General features: G+C 37.0%; 2 protein-coding genes across 3 annotated transcripts; both read right to left on the bottom strand.

Annotated features, from left to right (window-relative positions):
- Positions 1 to 252: 252 nt before the first annotated feature.
- LOC141622753 (developmentally-regulated G-protein 2) lies at positions 253 to 6,455 on the bottom strand. The gene is made up of 12 exons (XM_074438749.1): positions 6,328 to 6,455; positions 5,022 to 5,128; positions 4,570 to 4,637; positions 4,369 to 4,445; positions 4,034 to 4,214; positions 3,777 to 3,833; positions 3,425 to 3,499; positions 2,891 to 3,010; positions 1,677 to 1,847; positions 1,382 to 1,495; positions 928 to 1,098; positions 253 to 669 (listed from the first exon to the last, which is right to left on the bottom strand). Exons 2-12 carry the CDS (start codon positions 5,089 to 5,091, stop codon positions 574 to 576), a joined length of 1,200 nt encoding a protein of 399 aa, XP_074294850.1. The 5' UTR covers positions 5,092 to 5,128; positions 6,328 to 6,455; the 3' UTR covers positions 253 to 573.
- A 1,264-nt stretch (positions 6,456 to 7,719) lies between these two features.
- On the bottom strand, positions 7,720 to 18,208 carry LOC141622749 (uncharacterized). 2 transcript variants are annotated; one of them, XM_074438745.1, is made up of 9 exons: positions 17,902 to 18,208; positions 16,408 to 16,565; positions 11,764 to 11,917; positions 11,377 to 11,432; positions 10,431 to 11,177; positions 9,853 to 9,981; positions 9,007 to 9,321; positions 8,850 to 8,906; positions 7,720 to 8,428 (listed from the first exon to the last, which is right to left on the bottom strand). In XM_074438745.1, the coding sequence occupies exons 2-9, from the start codon at positions 16,528 to 16,530 to the stop codon at positions 8,288 to 8,290; spliced, it is 1,722 nt and encodes a 573-aa protein (XP_074294846.1). In that variant the 5' UTR covers positions 16,531 to 16,565; positions 17,902 to 18,208; the 3' UTR covers positions 7,720 to 8,287. The 2 variants fall into 2 exon arrangements, with proteins under 2 accessions (XP_074294846.1, XP_074294847.1); XM_074438746.1 differs by lacking the exon at positions 17,902 to 18,208 and adding an exon at positions 17,299 to 17,310.
- Between the last annotated feature and the right edge of the window lie 157 nt (positions 18,209 to 18,365).

Raw genomic sequence — 18,365 nt, 5'->3', positions numbered from 1 at the left:
AAAAAAAAAAAAAAAAAAAAAAAAACATGCTATAAGTAAAAACAAAGAAAAGCGCAACAAAAAGAATGGTCAAATGAAAAAAACTCATTGCAGTGAGATATTATGGCACCAGAAACATCTCGGCCATCTCTGATGATTTTACACTCATTATCGACTGAATCTTATATTCACGGATTCTTATACCGATACTTTTCAGGGATACGACATGTATCGAGTGAATCTTGAGCCATGTATACATGATACACCTAAACATCAGAGTGAATTTGTATGCGGCACTTCTGTATTCAACAGTATTTGCTATGTCAAAAAGGTGTTAAAAGTTCATACAAAATCTTCAAAAGGACGGTTTCACAATAATTTAGTTTAACACTCATACAACGGTGTCGTTCAGTAGTCATTACAGCTGACATTGAGTGCGTAAAATTACAACAAATGACTAGTGGAGCTGGTAATCTGAGTACAAAAATGAGTAATGGGCCGCTCCAATGAGTGAATACCTCCTGAAAGATTTTCGATTCAACGTTGTCAACCTCGGGTTTTCCTCGAGAATAAATGAGGAATAACGAACTCATCTTAATTTTTGAGAGGGGCCTTCTTTTGTCTGTCAGAAATTCTTGCCGGGGCATCTGAGTGCGACTTGAATCGCCCTCTCCCCCCTTCATCTATCTCCTGGGAAACATAAATTACGATTTAATTACACAACTACAGAGTAATCAATAAGCAATGCTGGGTTCCATGGGCGAGTTTTTTTACTTGCAACAGAAAAAAATGCTACTGCAGAAAATGACACTTCATGTTAGGGCAGAAATATCCAGAAATATAAATTTTAGAATGGCAGTGTGCAACAGATTCGCATCCGGGATTTGCAGCCAAATCGCATTTAATATATGCTAAAACTTTTGACTGAAATGAAGAAAGCACACTAACCTTCTTTTTAACAATTTGGACAACATCCTCATCCCCAAGGGGATGAGAGAGTCCACAGTGCTGAGGATAATGCCTCGCACTAATGCCCCAAACCAGTGCATACTTCAGATCTTTCACCAGCGTTCTGTGTATATGGTTACAGAAATCCTCGACCGTGCAGCCACCCCGATCCTAGAGGCGAATAAGAAAGAAGTATCAAATAAATTAGAAGAATGTCGGCTGTGTGACCAACAGTAATGTTACAAGATCAACAGCCTACACATGGAAAATGGCAGCATAAGCTATAAAGTGTGAACCCTAAACTCCGAATGTGAGATTGAGTGAGTCTTGTATGAGATAGTCTCACGTGAGAGCGTGAAACAACCCAAACCCTAATGTCTCATTTAGTTATAGGATTAAGGGGTTGGGTTGGTCAGATCTAAGACCGCCTCAGAATATTTGTGATAAGACATACCATTGAAAGAACCACAGGTTCAGAGAAATCTGGTTGCTGGCCCTGAGGCTTTGTATAAACTCTAACTAGTCCCATTTCCTCCCACATCTTTGCCAGTAGTCTATCCAAATTCAGCTGTTCACAAAAAAAAAAAAAAAAAAGGAATTGAACGTCAGTGTCAACCAAAACATAATGTTGTCAGTGCACAACCAAATAACCAATCAAAACTGTAACAATATATGGACTCTAGGCCTCTAGGGCAAGTTCAAATTACTATGTTTGATACTTGAATTGAAGAAGAGTTTCAGAATGGTACCCTCATATTGGCACTAATGACGATAGAATTTGGCTGCCTGGCTAGCCTGTCAACATCATCGATACCAACAACATCTATCTTGTTGTATACATATACACATTTTATATATTTACGGTTCCCTTCAATCACATCAATTAGATCATCAACTGATGCATCCTCACGGAACAACACCTGGAGCAAGAAGCAAGAAACAAACATTAACTGAATAGGTAAGAAAATTTCGATGTTCTATAAGGCTAGAAAATTCGATGTCAACACACGCACAAATCACTGCGCACATCTGAAGGCTCTAGAAATAACATGATTAAGGTAAGAAAATTTCGATGTTCTATAAGGTTGAAAAGTAATGAATGTGCTTACGCTCCTTGACTAATTCTTGAACATCAATATAAGAATCACTGTTGGCAGGTAGCATATTCCATGTTAAAAGGCAGCAGCGCAAATTATAACAGCCTCTTAACAGTTGCATAGGTTGCTCGCCTCTACGAGAATCCACGCCAACGAGTTCTCCCCCCACCCTCCCATAGAGCATAAGACACCCTTTGGCCCTTCTAAAGGTAAGGGTTTGCTTGGAATGCCGGTTAATGTTATGAGGGAATAAAGCTTATAACAAACAGAAAGAGGAACAAGTGGTGGTGGTAGTGGATGGTGAAAAGTGGGGGTGATGGGTGGTCTATCTATGTTGGGGTAATGCATTACCCCATTAGCACGGAGGGAGATGGGTTAGTATGATCACTCTTTATGGGGTAACTATTTTCCTCCCTTCATCAATTTCACCCTCTGCCACCACTATTCTCCATTTTCTTGTTTAGAGGGTCTATAACTCACATAACAATTACCTTCATCCCGAGCAGTCCCTAAGGAAACACGATCTATTTAGAAACCTGGCTTTTGTAGAAGAGCCGAATTCGATAGAATTTCTTGAAACGCCAATAGTCCTAGCTGACCTTAGGGTATTGTTAAGGAACAAATGCACCAATGATAAGTTTCTTATTAGAGCAATAGCTTCACGTCTCCGACGGAACCTATACAAGGGTCCTTACAAGAAATATACCGCAGAAAGAGATATATATATATACCATGAAGGAAGGCTAGTGAGAAGATATTTCCTTTCACTAAATTTTACATCAGAAAAGAAACAAAGCTTAATCATAAATCTATAGCAAAGGAGTTGGTTTTTATTCAAGAGGTCACAGTAGAGTTTAAGATAATACCTCTGCATTATGGATCTTATATTCGTGGAGAATCTGGTAGCAAAGCTTCTCATCAACATGGGTCAAAGGCATTGTGCTGTTAAATGAAATACCCCCAGTCTTTTTCTTTTTGAAGTAAATCTGACAATGAACCACAAGTTAGCACGACGAGCAAGAATTTAGTTGAACACATACTTCCTCGTATCAAGTTGAGGACAATTAAAAAAAAACAATAACATATTTTCATTGGAACGAGTGATGAATACATCGGTCTCATATGTAAACAGCACGAAGCACCAACAGCTACATGTGCGAGAACCAATTGACTGAAGCAAGAACTAATATATCAGCACGCACTAGAAAAGAACCCAGTGCTGTGGAACCCAAAGAAAATGATGAAATATTCTTGTTTATGACTCACTCTTACAAAAAACCTAGATGAATCATACAGAAAATGCCAGGGAAAATCTTTATGTATTGGCAGTAGTATCCAAACATGGCTGAGTAAATTGGCTTGGAATTCACTTAGCAAAATATGAAAAAAGAGAGTATTACGTTAGGGGGCTTCTTGTTGAGACGCAGTCCCACAGCTTCCAGTTCCCTTGTCAATATCTGTCGATGTCCCTCACTCTAAAGCAAACACGACAGAATAGATAAATAAACAATTGTATCAAAAACCATCAACTGACGACTAGTGAACAAAATACCAAAAATACAAAAGCCAAGCCTCATTTTATGGGGGTGGAAGAATCTCATACATTGACATAGTGAGTGGTAAAGGTACTGCCTAAAATCACTCTATCAGGTACAAGGCGCACTAAAGGGGCACACTTTTATGTTTCTGAAAAATTCGCTCAAATTCATAGACCAAATACTTAAACAAGCATCCACAGTATCAGTAACTTACTTTTGAAGCATCAAGAACCATAAGTACAAGATCAGATGATTTGGCCACAGCAATAACCTAAAATAAGAAAAATTGTCAAATATCTAAAAGTTACCAAAAGGGGTAATATTGACAAGAACCAGCCATGCAGTTTTTAGAAAACAATATCATGTATCTCATAGTGATTTCGGTGATCGTTGAGTTCCCGGTTAATGGGATCAAGTTACCATCTATACACTAAAAGATACATGTAGTAGCACTAGAGCTGTTTCATTCACCTGCCTTCCACGTCCCTTCCCTTCAGAAGCACCCTCAATAATTCCAGGCAAATCAAGCAGCTGAATTTTGGTGTCGTTGTAGTGAATAATCCCAGGAATGCATGTAAGTGTCGTAAATTCATAAGAGGCGGCTTCAGAATGGGTTCCAGTCAACGTGGTTAGGAGTGTAGATTTTCCCACACTGCAGAAAGAAAGAAAATAATCAGGAACATGTGTAATAGTTTCCTTCATCTAAGTCTTTACCACATGTGAATACAAGAAAAGAATCTGGGAATCACTAATCACATTTTTATATGACATCATTTTAATCGAATATATTCTTCCAGATAGATAACCTTGGAAAACCAATAAGTGCAACACGTCCATGTCCAAACTTTGTAACTTCAAAACCATCTCCTCCTCCACTGGATCCCTAATCGAAAGTTCAACGAGCAATTAGAAACAAGGATGAAACAAATCCCCGGATCAAAGGACGTGAGGCATTGAAAAGGGAGAGTATGTTGTTATAGAGAAAGGCAACATTGATAAGAACGTACTTTAGGAGGCTCTAACAGTTGGGTTCTCAGCTTTGCTATCTTTGCTTTGAGTTGACCCAAATGATATTCTGCAAAAGAATATTATAAGAACCTTAAGCATAAAGAAGTATAAAGAACAAAAAAAAAATGTGTATCACACACAGACATAACCCAACTAAGTAAACCTTACATAGTGACTATTACGGCCTGAACTCTAGCACAAAAAAAAAAAAAAAAAAAAAAAAAAAAAAAAAAAGAAGAGCGCTTTATAAGGCAGAGAAGAAGAAAGGGTACTAGCAATACTAGACCAAGGCAAGATGACAAAGGATGTCAAACATTATTGTATTTCTGTTTTACTTCCATGTATTACAACAAAAAGTTGCGACTCAGTCCAAAATAAAGACAACCCAATAAAAAAGAGCGAACAGCATCAATCCTGCAAGATCCCCCCGCCCCCATCATGAAATACACACCTGTGGCTTTATTTTTCTGTGTCCGAGCCATTTCGGCTTCAATTTCCTTGATCCTTTCTATGATCCCCATTGTTCCTGGATTTCAAATAGATCAACGGCTTCTGATGCTGAAAATTAGTGAATTATTATTGAGTTATATACTTATATGCTGAGGAAAACAAACAGTGAACAGAATGCCGCTTCCATTTGCTCTTGTTGCTACTACAAAGAGTCAACGAGACACAATACAAGTTTATATTTCTAACCAAACACACATACATCAAGACTTTGTTTGATAGAAAATTATGAGGGATGGAGGAGAGGGCGATGGAGGGTGGGCAGAGGAGGGGGGGGGGGGGAGGAGCATGGATGTTTTACTTAGAAATCTGTCCTTCATTGATTCAGCTTGGAGAAAGAAATATGGATCCCCCATTTCCGTCAACCCAACTAGCTAAACAAAGAGAAAATTGGCCCCCTGTGTCCCCCACCAAATCTCTCCATCTAAAAGGGTAACCGGTTAAGTAGCCTTAATATTGCTCACCAAAGAGTCAAAGACACAATACAAGCTTCAAACATGCCCGCGATACACATAGAAGTTTGCTCTCCACAAACTCGTAACTGCCTGCCCAAAAGACCAGTTTATGAACCACAAGAGCATAATCCCTTGGGTCTTGTTACCAGCTTCAAATTCCACACAATATAGACAGAATCAAATACATACTCTCATATTATACTTACATAGAACATCAACAGAAAAAAAAACGAAAGCTAGGGTCTTTCCCACAGACGAAAGATAAAACCCGAGTGATTGTGCAGGCGAATCAACATTGATATCGGTCTAAATAGTAGGATTATACATTATCAATCTCAAACCAACCGAATATCTCATCCACTCGATCTAAAGGAATCGAATTTCTAATTAAACTCAAGAACATCAATCAGCATTCAGACTTTCAGAGCAATTACACAGAAATACACTCAAAGTTACGATTTTTCTCTTCGAAAAAAGGCGCAACAATCAACAATCTTTCCAACGACAAATCACCTTAAACTAATCCTACATCTTTACTGCTCCACTATGTCAGTACGATTGAAAATAAAGCAATTATTACAATCAACAGTAATTTCAAAAAAAAAATCAGCTAATCAAACATTGAAACTCATTAAACATACAATCAAGAGCACTAGTTGATCAAAAATGACATGAATTAGGGATTTACTAGGCTTGATTTTGCAGGAATTTAAGAGAGTGTTTAATCGAAATCGAACCGAAACCGAAACCGAAACCGAAACGGAAAAGAAAAGAGAGGATTAAAGAGATTAAAACCTGAAGATTAGAGTAATCCAATCCAAGTGCAATGAAGATGACTGGGGAAGTATGGATGAGGGTTTGGGAATTTGCGGAAATTAGGTTTTACACCAATTCCATGTCCTTAGTTTTTTTTTTTTTTTTTTTTTTTAATAATAATACCTTAAAAGAATCTAGTTTTAACAAAAAAAATAAAAAATATTTTCCTAAAAGATGAGAAAAAAAAAAGTTTTTGAAAGTCCGATATATATAGTTAAGGGTACTTATGTCTTAAGTAGATGACGGTTATGTTCTTCACTCGAATTTGGAGACGATTTTTAAAATATATGGAGTATAATTTTTTTCTCTCCTATTTTTCTATTTTTTTTTTCATAATATTGTATGACTATAATTGTATAAATATGTATTCCTTAATCATGCTCATTTTCACAATGCAACGATAGAAGTAAATATATTGAAGTTCGCTATATTGTCCCTTGCTCATATGTTAATTATGAGGACGCAAATTGGTCAATTATCGGGACATTGTAATATGGTAGTTTATTACTGAATTATTGAAATTTAGGCTGGGTTTGGAGGTGATAAAGGACATTGGGTTTGAGCGGGTGAAGGAGTGGGTGGAGGCTATGATGAGGGAGTCGGGGGTTAAGAAATGCGTAATAAGGTCATTTTCGATGGGGTGAGATAGAATGTAGAAGGAGTGCTACGGAGGTGAGGGAGCTAATTAGTGAGATGAAGGGGACTGAGGTGGAAGGAGAGAAGATGCGTGGGAGGAGGCTCGTGATTGGAGGAAGCCAAAGCCAGGGTGGGTGAAGATCAACGTTGATGCGGGAAGAACGGAGGGCGTGGGGATGGGATTGGGTGCGGTATGTCGCGATGATGAGGGGAAGGTGTTATGGGGAGTTACTTTGCAGGAGGGGGAGATTCGAGATCCGTCCTTGCTCGAGGCGGAAGCAGATCTTTTGGGGCTCACCGAGGCAAGGAGCAAGGAGCAAGGAGCTGATGAAAATTGAGATCAAGAGCGATAGTTTGACCGTGATTGAAGATTTGCGCAAGCGAAAGCAGGGCCGAAGTGACATGTGTCTTGTTTATGATGACATTTCTTCGTTATGTACTTTCTTTACTGTTGTTGAATTCCATTATGCTAGGCGTTCGAGCAATAGGGTTGCCCATGAGCTTGCTCATGTTAGACCTTTGTATTTTGGTAAGCGTAGTTGAGTCGATATACTTCCGTTAAACATTGACGAGCTTGCGTCGTTCGATTGTGCTAATGCTAGTTAAGCCCTTTTGGGTTTTTTTCCAAAAAAAAAAATGATACGAAGTACTAGCATTTTTTGTTACCGATTTCCAAAGACCAAGGCACCTAGCCATACAAAAGCTCTCCTTGACCTACAAAGCTACAATTGATTAGCGTCAATTGACCACTTTCCATTCTTTCAAAATTGAAGCGGGTAAAATGATAGATATAATCCCGGTTCATTTTATACAACCTTATGCCCTGTCAAGGACGAAGTGCGCTTGCAGCGCCAACGGACAGTCATCATGCACTTACAACACAATTCCATCCTAGCAGAACATCACAGACGAAGTCAAAAACTGAAAAACAATACTCGTATTAACATTTGCACAACCCTGAAGCACTTCAAAAACAAACATCACCAGTTCACCCAGATGCCTCAAAGAATCCCGCACATTACTGGTAAGACGAGTATGTTGGACTATATCTTACCCATCTGTTAGCGGCACAAAGTTGAATTCTTGATGTTCCACGTTAACTGACGGGATAGAAGTACAATGGGAAGACACCGGGAAGTATAGGCCAACAAGACAACAAGTACATTTCCTTGCAGAAAGTGTCACCACACATCATATCTCAGTGTCACCACACAGGCACGCGTCATACATCTCTATAATTCTAAGGGGGTGGTAATTATTTATATACATGAGATTATCAGATTGATCTCTTATCTGTTTTAATTTACACTTGACCAGTTGACCTCCCGTTGTCCCTGCTTATTTTGAATATCTGTGGTGACTGCCCATTTAACTCTGCAAGCTCCCTCACTTTCACCAAAATAGGAGCCGGAATCGGAATAGGCGCCTTCGCACGAGGATTCATCTGCATCAATCAACGAAACCCTAGTTAGCTCCTCAAGACTCTCAGAAAGCAATAAAAGCATCATTAATCTTCTTAGTAACATGTCAGGCGATCAGCCGATCATGGGATAAGTTGCAGACTTGCAGTAGTCTTATCCTGGTCATTCAGCTAAAAATGAGGCCGATGCTGGATAACATTGGGTCGCTATAACCCCCAGAACATGCTAATGTTTGGCAGTGTTGCGGGCCATACTTAACATCACAATTGAGGGTAGATTCGTAGACATTTTCTTATTGTGTTTCTCGTTACTTTTCTCTTTTCATTATTTTACGTCATTAGAAGGGGTTCTAAATGATGAATAACGTTAGCCAACCCCTGTAATTTCATTTGGGGTTAAGGTTGGGGCCTGGGGGTGCGTAGAGAAAGAGAGAGAGAACAATACCCCTTTTTCGGCTGGTAAGTTATACGAACTAGCTTTCAAGAGGTTTCTCCACTTGTCCTGAAAATTTAACACCCCAATCAATAATGTGAACTGAACATCCCTTTTCTGAACTCTGTATAATCCTGTAATCTAAAGCAATAAAAATTCAATAAATTACCTTTAAGTCTACAGCGGTACGATATGAATAAGATGAAAAGGAAAGCCGTTTAATTTCAGACCAGCGACCAGGTCCAAACCTCGAGACACCATCAACGAGCTTCATAACTTCTGCAAGAGTCCAAGCTCGATGGTGCTTCCTTCTCATTCCACCCTTTGCAGTTGGAATAATTGCTATATTATCATCAGAATTGGTCCCAGTTGTGGTATCTCTAGAAGTACAGCCCCCCGAATCCACGCCTTTTGGCTCTCTATCCCGAGAACTGTCTGACATACTATCTAGACTTTGTTTCTCTATGAAATCTTCACAAGAAATCTGTGAAAATTCAAATATCCCAAACAAAAGCGATGATTAATGTAAAGTTTCAGCCCATTGATCTTATTGCCTTACAGATCAATTCAAAGTCATAATAAGTTAATAACTAATGGAGCTCAACTCGTATTAAGTAAATGCTATAGAAATCGCTCTTGCCAGTCTCTATACTCATCAGCAAGTCAATCCATGCGATCGGAAAGTGAAGAGGAATAGTTGGCAAACGAACTTGATGGAAGGCTTTATGTATTAAGTGGAGAGCTGAATCATTTCCGAGAGTGATTTCCCAAATCAAGTCAAATGTAAAAATACCCTAATACTATCTCTTGTATAGTTCTATAATTATCTTAAAAGACTTGAACTAATACCAAGGTTTCTGAAACACATTTACAGATGAAATATATATTTATAAAAATACTCCCTCTTCCATCGAACAACCTTCGGAAACAAAGAGGGAAGATAAGCTCACATACAAGAAAACGAAATTTAAAGGCAAAAGCTGAAGGCGGAAGCAAGAGATTATTTTCCACTTACCGCATCTTCTGAAGGATATTTAGTGTCCACAAGTTCAGCCTTGCAGCCAGTACCAGGGTGGAGAGTATTTGGTGCATCTGAACTTTCAGTAGTTTTACTCGTTATAGCCATGTCACATGAACCAAATTTCTGCAGAAAAAAAAATAAAAAATGCACAGATGGTGAAAGTCGGGAAAAAAAAAAACATGAGATTTGGCCGAACCCAGAAAAGTTTATCCTCAACTTGTCATTGAAAGTACATTTAATTGCAACACACGCAAGTACTTGCCAAAATAACCTTCCTATATTAGTACGAAATTTGACTTTGGTGGTCAAATGATGTCAACTTTCACAATTAATTTTTCCAAAACATAAGTTGGGTACAATATAAAATTTGCCAGGCCTAATTTATCAAAACAGAGATTTTTTCATGTTATCGTTTAAAAAATGTTGTGGCTATCATATAATAACAAAAAACATGAGTCCAAGTTGACATCCGAAGTCAACCGAGGGCAATATAGAAACAATGGGGGGACTACAAGAAAATAGCATATCTTGAAGTATGACAAAGTGGAGCATAGGAAGAGGAAAATACTTACAAAGAGGGTAGGGATGCTTTGCCTTGGACGGCATCTCCGGACCCGGGAAACATATGGTACCTGCACACCAGATCCTCCGATTGAATCACGCCTGGTCACGAAAGCACCTGTGTTGACACTCCAAGCAGTTTTGATTGCTGAACTCGAAGAAAACTTGCCCTGCTCATTACGCTTGGATGGGGATATTGACTTCTCCGGAGGGTCGTTTGTTTCTTTATCAGATTGTTCTTCAATGTACCGCTTCGTTGGTTTTCGGACTCTTTTTGCAGCTCTATGATCAAGGCTATCATCACTTTTATAAGCAGACTCTAGAAGACAACTCTTAAGTGCCATATCAACCACCACATCTTTTCTTGAATTGGAGTGTGAGCCTGAGATGACAGACACGTCATCCAATGCACTGCCGGCTTCTCCTGCCATTGAATCCTCACAGGCCATGGTTTTGCACAAATCATCCATCTTATTCAAAAGCTTTCCATCATTGATAACAAAACTTGTCACAGATACATCACAAGAATTAGTTAACCCCATAGAGATTCTCCGCTTAAGCCACGCCTTGTCTTTGACAGAAGTTTTACGTCCAAATGTAGCTCTGAAAGTTTCCTGGAGCTCTCGAACATTTAACTTATCCAAATTTATCTCACCCTCCAACAAAGAGAAATTAGGTCGGGAGTCCAGGTCTGGCTCATCCATAATGTCATCAAATATATCGGTTCTGGAATTTATACGTGATGTGTACAGAGAGTCCTGAAACAAAAGGTCCATATTGAGTTCCCCATCGCAACAAGGACAATGCAAAATAGAATATAGAACTCTCATAGTTGATATGTTATTGCCATGCAAGCAGAATAAACAAAGATCCAAATCACACAAAGAGGGGAAAACCCAGCACTAAATTTGATTTCAATTTGAGAATTTACGCATATAACATTGGCAAAATACATACCTGAATGAGTTTCACACTAACTTCATCACCTTCTTTGTTCTTGATTTGTGGTGAGCCTAAAAACATAATATGTCACAATCATAAGAGACAATCCGAGGAAATATTATCATGCAGCATGTAAAAAAAACATGGAATATTGTACGAAGAAAATGCATATATGCAACCCATAGAATTGTGCAAGTGATGATTATATCAGGATTATTCTCTGAAAGTACTGCACGAAAGCTACCAAACAACTCTCCACAGGGTTTCATAACGATAAATGTTCAAGGAAATGGTTGCAATACAGATCCCAATTGAAACTGTAGGACGTATCACTATATTGAGAGTGACATGCCTTTAACCATGAAAAGGGAAAGAAGAGATAGAGAGGGACACAGCATTTACCTTTGTTTTGAGAAGCCTTTGAGTCATCTTTGTCCAAGACTGGTTTAACAGTTTCCATGACATCAACAGTTTCATTTTTCTCTAACTCCAACAAATTCTCTACCTCCATAAGCTCATCATCAGTAGCAGGCACCAACCTTCCATCGTAATCAACCTAGAAAATGAAAAAAGGCTAAGCTTTGCTGTTTCATAAAATAAAATCCTGAACGTAGGGTAGAGGCATAAAGGACTATGGTGACAAGTCAAGATAGTTACAAAGCAGGCATAACTTCTGAAGAAACAAATGAATTGTTCACTTAAGGACTTAAACAGTAATAACTGGTTTTCGGAAGCATTATGCAATAATATGCATACTAACACTAGTAATTAAACAGCGTATAAGAACCTTGAGCACAGTAATCCATATATGCTGAGTTTTCGAAACAATAACTGGCAAAATCACGCAAAAAATGCACATAAGAGTGACAACATGTATTACTTAGAAACTTCACTGTTTCCGACACGATTTAAAACTTTAAAGCTTCATAGTTCATAATTAAACCAAAAAAGTGAAAGGCTTTCAGAAAATCCGTGTATGACACTTGACACCACGCCCAACACCCGCAACCAAATCAACATATAGATGACAACAATGCAAACATATGAACAAATTAATCTGTATCTCCACATGTCAATGACTACAATATTTGGTCCACTTTGGTCCATTTGGTCCGGTCCGGTCTGGTCCACGTGTTTTTATGGTCCAGACCGGACCGGACCAATATTAATATGGTCAGATCCTCGGTCCACCTCTTAACCCTTATTTGGTCTTCGGTCCAAAGAGTTTGGTCCGGTCCTGTCCGGTCCCGGACCAATGAACACCCCTACCAATGAGAGAGTGTGTAAATGGAGAGCAAAATAGGTGCTCTCCATATTTCATTAGTGCACATGCTCTCACAAGTATAATTTAATTTAAAGTTTATGAACTGAATTTAAAAGATTTTTTTGATCTTCACTAAACTGAACTAAAATTTATAGAATTTGACCTTAACTGAACTTATAAGATATGAACAGAAATTATAGAATCTAACCTGGATCTATAGAAAGTAAACTAAACTTAAAAGTGTAATTTTTTTTTTTTTTAAAAAAAAAAAAAAAAAAAAAAAAAAAAACATAACCTAACCTAACTCATTAAATTCGATGCCACCTAAGACTCTCCCATGTACTAGCTTTGTTTAGCCCTTTCTATCCAAACTAAAATGTCCCTTGACGAAATCTGAGAGTTATAAACTATACTAGAAGCTAACCTCGTGTCTTTTGAGAGCAAAAATATTTAGTATATAAGACATTACCCAAACCTACGAAAGAATCAATTGTGAAAAAGCGGAATTACCAAGCAAAGGCAAGCTCTTTGAGGTAAGAGTTGATATGCAACATATTTTATACACACATTCTATGTAGAGTAAAAAAACTTAAGTAATCAAGAAGATTGTGCAAATAAAAAAACTTAGGTAAGAGTCAATATGCAACATATTTTATACTAGAAGGTTTTGCTTATGCCGTCACAAGTTTATGACCACTCAAAGCTCATATCTCACTTGTTCATGCACTTGTCTTCCCGCTTGCAATTTGTGAGGGGTCATAAACTTGTGACAAAAAATGTCCACTACAAATTATTGTTCTCCTAATTTTAGCTTACAATTTGTGAGAGGTCACAAGTTTATTCTCCATATATATTGTACACTACTCATAAATGAACAATCATCCAAAACCTAAACGTTTATATTGTGCAAGAATTTATATATTGGGAGTTTTAATTGTTTCAAAATTGAGGGCATTATTTAATTTACCCACTCTTTCAAATCGATAAGGATATTTAAATGAACGACATTACATAACATAAAATATACTCCCTCCCATTCACAATAAACCTCCCTATTTCCTTTTTCGGTTATTCACAATAACCTCCCTATTTCCTTTTTTGGTAAGTGTTTATGTGGTCCAAATTTAATTGTATGCACGGTAGTGTATTTGTGTGGTCCAAATTTAATTATATGGTGGGGTAGTGTGTTTCCTTAATATTTGTGCCAAAATGAAATGGGAGGTTTATTGTGAATGGGAGGGAGTAATAGTTAATTTATAGAAGACGCAAAATTATAAGACATGTTTATTTAGATATTGAAATTTTTATAGTTGAATAAAAATCGAACATCCCTAAACTTTTCATGTTGTAAAATATCCAAAACGAAAATTATGTTATTGGTGATGCATTTACAATTAAAAAAAAATTCAACGTATATTTATTAGGTTTGGTTTTCATAATACTCTATACAAGTATTGGTGCCCGGCTTCGCCCGGGCTACCTTTACTTACCATTATTTTTTTTTCATTAAATAAAATTACTTAAAGTTGCATAACCCATAAATTTATCATTAACAAATTTTTTATAACATATCCTAAAATTACGATGAAATACATTTTGAGACAAATTCACTACTCCCGCTATTACAATAGTAATAACATTTCACTACGTGCCCGTAAGGCCGTAATTATTGTTACTTTTACTACTCCCGCCGTAATTATTGTTACTGTCACTACTGCCGCATTAATATTGATAATTTCACTACTCCCGCCGTAATTATTGTTACTTTCACTATTGCCGCATTAATATTGATTATTTCACTACTCCCGTTCAGGGTTTCTATGCGATAAAGATTTGCCCCAAAGATTAAAGGGAAAATTTTATCGCACGGCAATTAGGCCTGCCTTACTTTAAGGCTCAGAGTGTTGGGCCGTGAAGCATTGTCACATTCAAAAGATGAGTGTGGCGGAGATGCGCATGTTGAGGTGGATGTGCGGACATACAAGGAAAGATCAGTTAAGGAATTAGGTGATTAGGGAAAAGGTAAAAGTGGCGCCAATAGAGTTTGGCCATGTGAGAAGGAAACCTATGGACGCACCAACAGAAAAGGTCCCTAGAGGTAGAGGAAGACCGAGACAGACATTGTTGAGAGTGATAGAGCACGATATGAGAGTTCTGGGGCTTGAGAAGAGTATGGTGACGGAGAGGGCACAATGGAGGGAAAGGATACATGTGGATTTTTAGTATTTGATGTTTTTTTGACATATTTAGTGTTTTTTTTATTTAATTTAAAGAAATTAAATTATTTATTCTTCTCTCCTTTATTACACTTATTTACCAACCACTTTCTTATAGATTTTACCTGGTTCATTTCGGATCCTTAATTCTATTTCGGTTTTTAAAAATCGTTTTAATCTTTTCTCTCGATTTAAAATTTTAAGTTTTTATAAAAGAAAGCCGGAATTCGATTTTAAAACCCATAAGTTTACCTTGACTTTCCATTACATTTTCGTTCTTCCTTTTTGTTTTTCATCTTCCCTTTTTTTATTCGCATTTTGAGGCGTGCGTTCACCCATGGACGGTTCGAAAGGATGATTCATGTCAGCCGACCCCAAATCATTTTGGGATTAAGGCTCTGATGTTGTTGTATTTCACTACTCCCGTTGTTTCTACCACTCTCACTAATCTCGTTGATAATATTGTTACTTTTACTATTCAAATGAGTGATTACTATCATATAACTATATCCAATGTAAACATATGAAGATAGTTGCAGAAGAATTAAGAATATGATATATAATGGCAAAGGTGATCAGTATTCTCCAAGGAACAAATTAATAGAAATCAAAGAAAAATGTTACTTCAGGTGAAGAACAAAAGTTCATCCACGATGATACGGAGTAATAACAAGGATAATTCAATTTGTCAACAGGAAAAAAAATGAGTTGAAAAGAGTTCTATGGTTCCTATGTTAATCCCATAGGAAAGATGACAAATTGAATTCTATCAGTATCTACTATTTCCTTCCACCCAAGCAACTCCATTCATCAGTCAACCGACAGCCAACCCTACCCCATCCTATTCACCAGCCAACCACTAGCCCCCACCCACCCACCCCACAATCACTGCCGGAATGCCGGCACAACTCAGATCATCGTCACCACTACTCAACTCACCCCGGTCCATTTTTCCTCTTCGTCGTTCCTCTTATCGTTAGAAATGAGGTCCTGATACTCCTCTTTCACGGCATAACAGATCTGAGCTGAGACAAATTAAGAAGGGTCTTGAAGATGGTGGTTAACGATGACTGGGGAAGGGGAATACTGACCGGTGGGGTGGGGTAGGGCAGGATTGAAGGAAAGAGGGTGACAATGTGAGAGTAAAGTTACAGTTACAATATGGGTAAAGTTGTACAAGACACTCCCACTCTCCCAGCCCTAAACTCCATCCTGGTAGCAAATGCAACCATCAGTGGGAATGGAGGGAGTTATAGGAAAGGTTCTTAATTATAACATGTACATTCATACATCCCTACGAGGCATAATCTTAGGCATGGTTCTGCAAATGAAGCTTGAAGTTCGGAGCTGACTTCATTATTTCTTAAAAGGGAATCAATACTAAATATATCCTTCCAGGCATCAAGGGACAACCAATAATCATGTTTTCTCAAATCATTGAAAAAAATTAAGCTTTACTCTACAGATTACATTCAGAGTTCCAGTCACATAAACAACAAAGTATATAGAATGATCAACTATAGACACAAGGCACATACTTCACCCAACTTTGCATAGATCGTTTACCTTAACAAGTTTATATACAACAGGATCAGCAACTGGATCCAGTGTGGCTAATTCGGAACCAGGTTTCCCATGATCCTTGATAACGCCTTGCTCACTCTCTTCAACTTTGACCACCACTTCCATTGATCGATCACTGTGATTAAGTCAAAAGGGCATACCTGAAACCCAAAGCACATAACATTGATAATTTGTCATCAAAATTCAAAATCGAAATTTTGCTCAATATACTGACTCATCAACTCGAAATATGCTCTATAAAACTAATTGATTCAAGGGAGTAAATTAAGAGTTACTCCTATCAGATAAAGCAATAAAAATTGTCTACGAAATGAAACCTATATAACAAACACAAAAATTGCAAAAAGATTGATTCCCTTCTTTTTTTTAGCCCAACATTCTAATTTTTCACCTTTTATGTAATCAAATTAGATTATTATCAACATTTCATAAGAAAGTAGTAGTTTGAATCAACAAACACATATCAAAATGGAACAAAACTTCAAATTGACTACTTTATCACTACAAAATATCATCATGGTTACTTATAATGCTTAAAATACAAGCATACAAGCATCATAATTATGAGTAATAAAATCAAACAATAACAACACAACCTGCTCAATATCATAAACAAAGTTCAAAACTTAGCAAATATGGCGAACAATAATTCCACAAAAAATTAAAGTGGCAACTACAAAATAAACAAAATTCTTTCAAAGTTCACAACTTTCTTCATTTTAAAGCAAAACAACAAATACCCGATTACGAAAAACTCACCACAATCACACAACATATGCTATATATCATTAAAAACATTCCCATCTAACAATAATAATGTAAATCAACAAAATTGAGTTAAATTAATCAAAATTAAACTTAAATTAAACTGACCCAGATGATAAATTAGTACTAATTCTCCTAAAGTTCACAACTTTCTTCATTTATAATCAAAACAACAATTACCCAATTCCAAAAGAACTCACTATAATCACACAAAACATCCAACAAAATCACTGAAAACATACCCATCTAACACTAATAGTGTAAATCAACAAAATTAACCTAAATTAATCAAAATTAAACTAAAATTAAACTGACCCAGGTCATAAATTACTGCCAATTCTTCCAAAGTTCACAACTTTCTGTAAATTTAAGCAAAAAAACAATTACCCAATTCACAAAACTCACCATAATCACACAACACGTGAAAGAAATCATTAAAAACAACCTTATCTAACAGTAATAATGTAAATCAACAAAATTACCCCAAATTAAACAAAAATTGAACAGACCCACATGATAAATTAGCACCAATTCTTTCAAAGTTCACAACTTTCTATAAATTTACAAGCAAAATTCCACAAAGCTCACTATAATAATCACACAAAACATGCCAAAAAAAAAAAACAATTAAAAACATGCTATCTAACAGTAATAATATAAATCAACAAAACTAACTCAAAATAATCAAAATTAAACATAAATAAAACTGACCCAGATGATAAAATAGTCCCCAATTTTGACACCATGTTATTTAATTTGTGATCATTTTACACTATGATCAAGACTAAACTGTACAGTCCACGGATTTTAGAGAGAGAGAAGGGGAAAAAGAGTGGTGAAATTAGCGGCAAAAATAGAAATGACAGTGACTTTATAGAAAGGTAAAAATTTTGTAGACTTATTGTGCAAGAAATTGAACTAAGTAGAAAATTTACAGGGAGTTGAAGAGAATTACAGAAAGATTAATTAATTTGATTTGATTTTTTTTACTATATGTTTGGAGTGTTTGTTTGGCTTTACAGTTCACGGATTTGAAATGGATTTTAGGAGTTTCTTGAGTAAGTTTTGGAATCCGAGGGAAAAAACTGGTTTTGAGTAGAGCTGATCAAATGGCCCAGACCCAAAGCCCGATCCAGCCCGGCCCGCATTTTCCCCGGGTTTGGGCTAATTTTTTG

This window comes from Silene latifolia, chromosome X, assembly GCF_048544455.1.
Source record: "Silene latifolia isolate original U9 population chromosome X, ASM4854445v1, whole genome shotgun sequence".
NCBI lineage: Eukaryota > Viridiplantae > Streptophyta > Magnoliopsida > Caryophyllales > Caryophyllaceae > Silene > Silene latifolia.
Note: the sequence above shows the minus strand (reverse complement) of the source record. Positions and strands in the feature narration are given on the sequence as shown.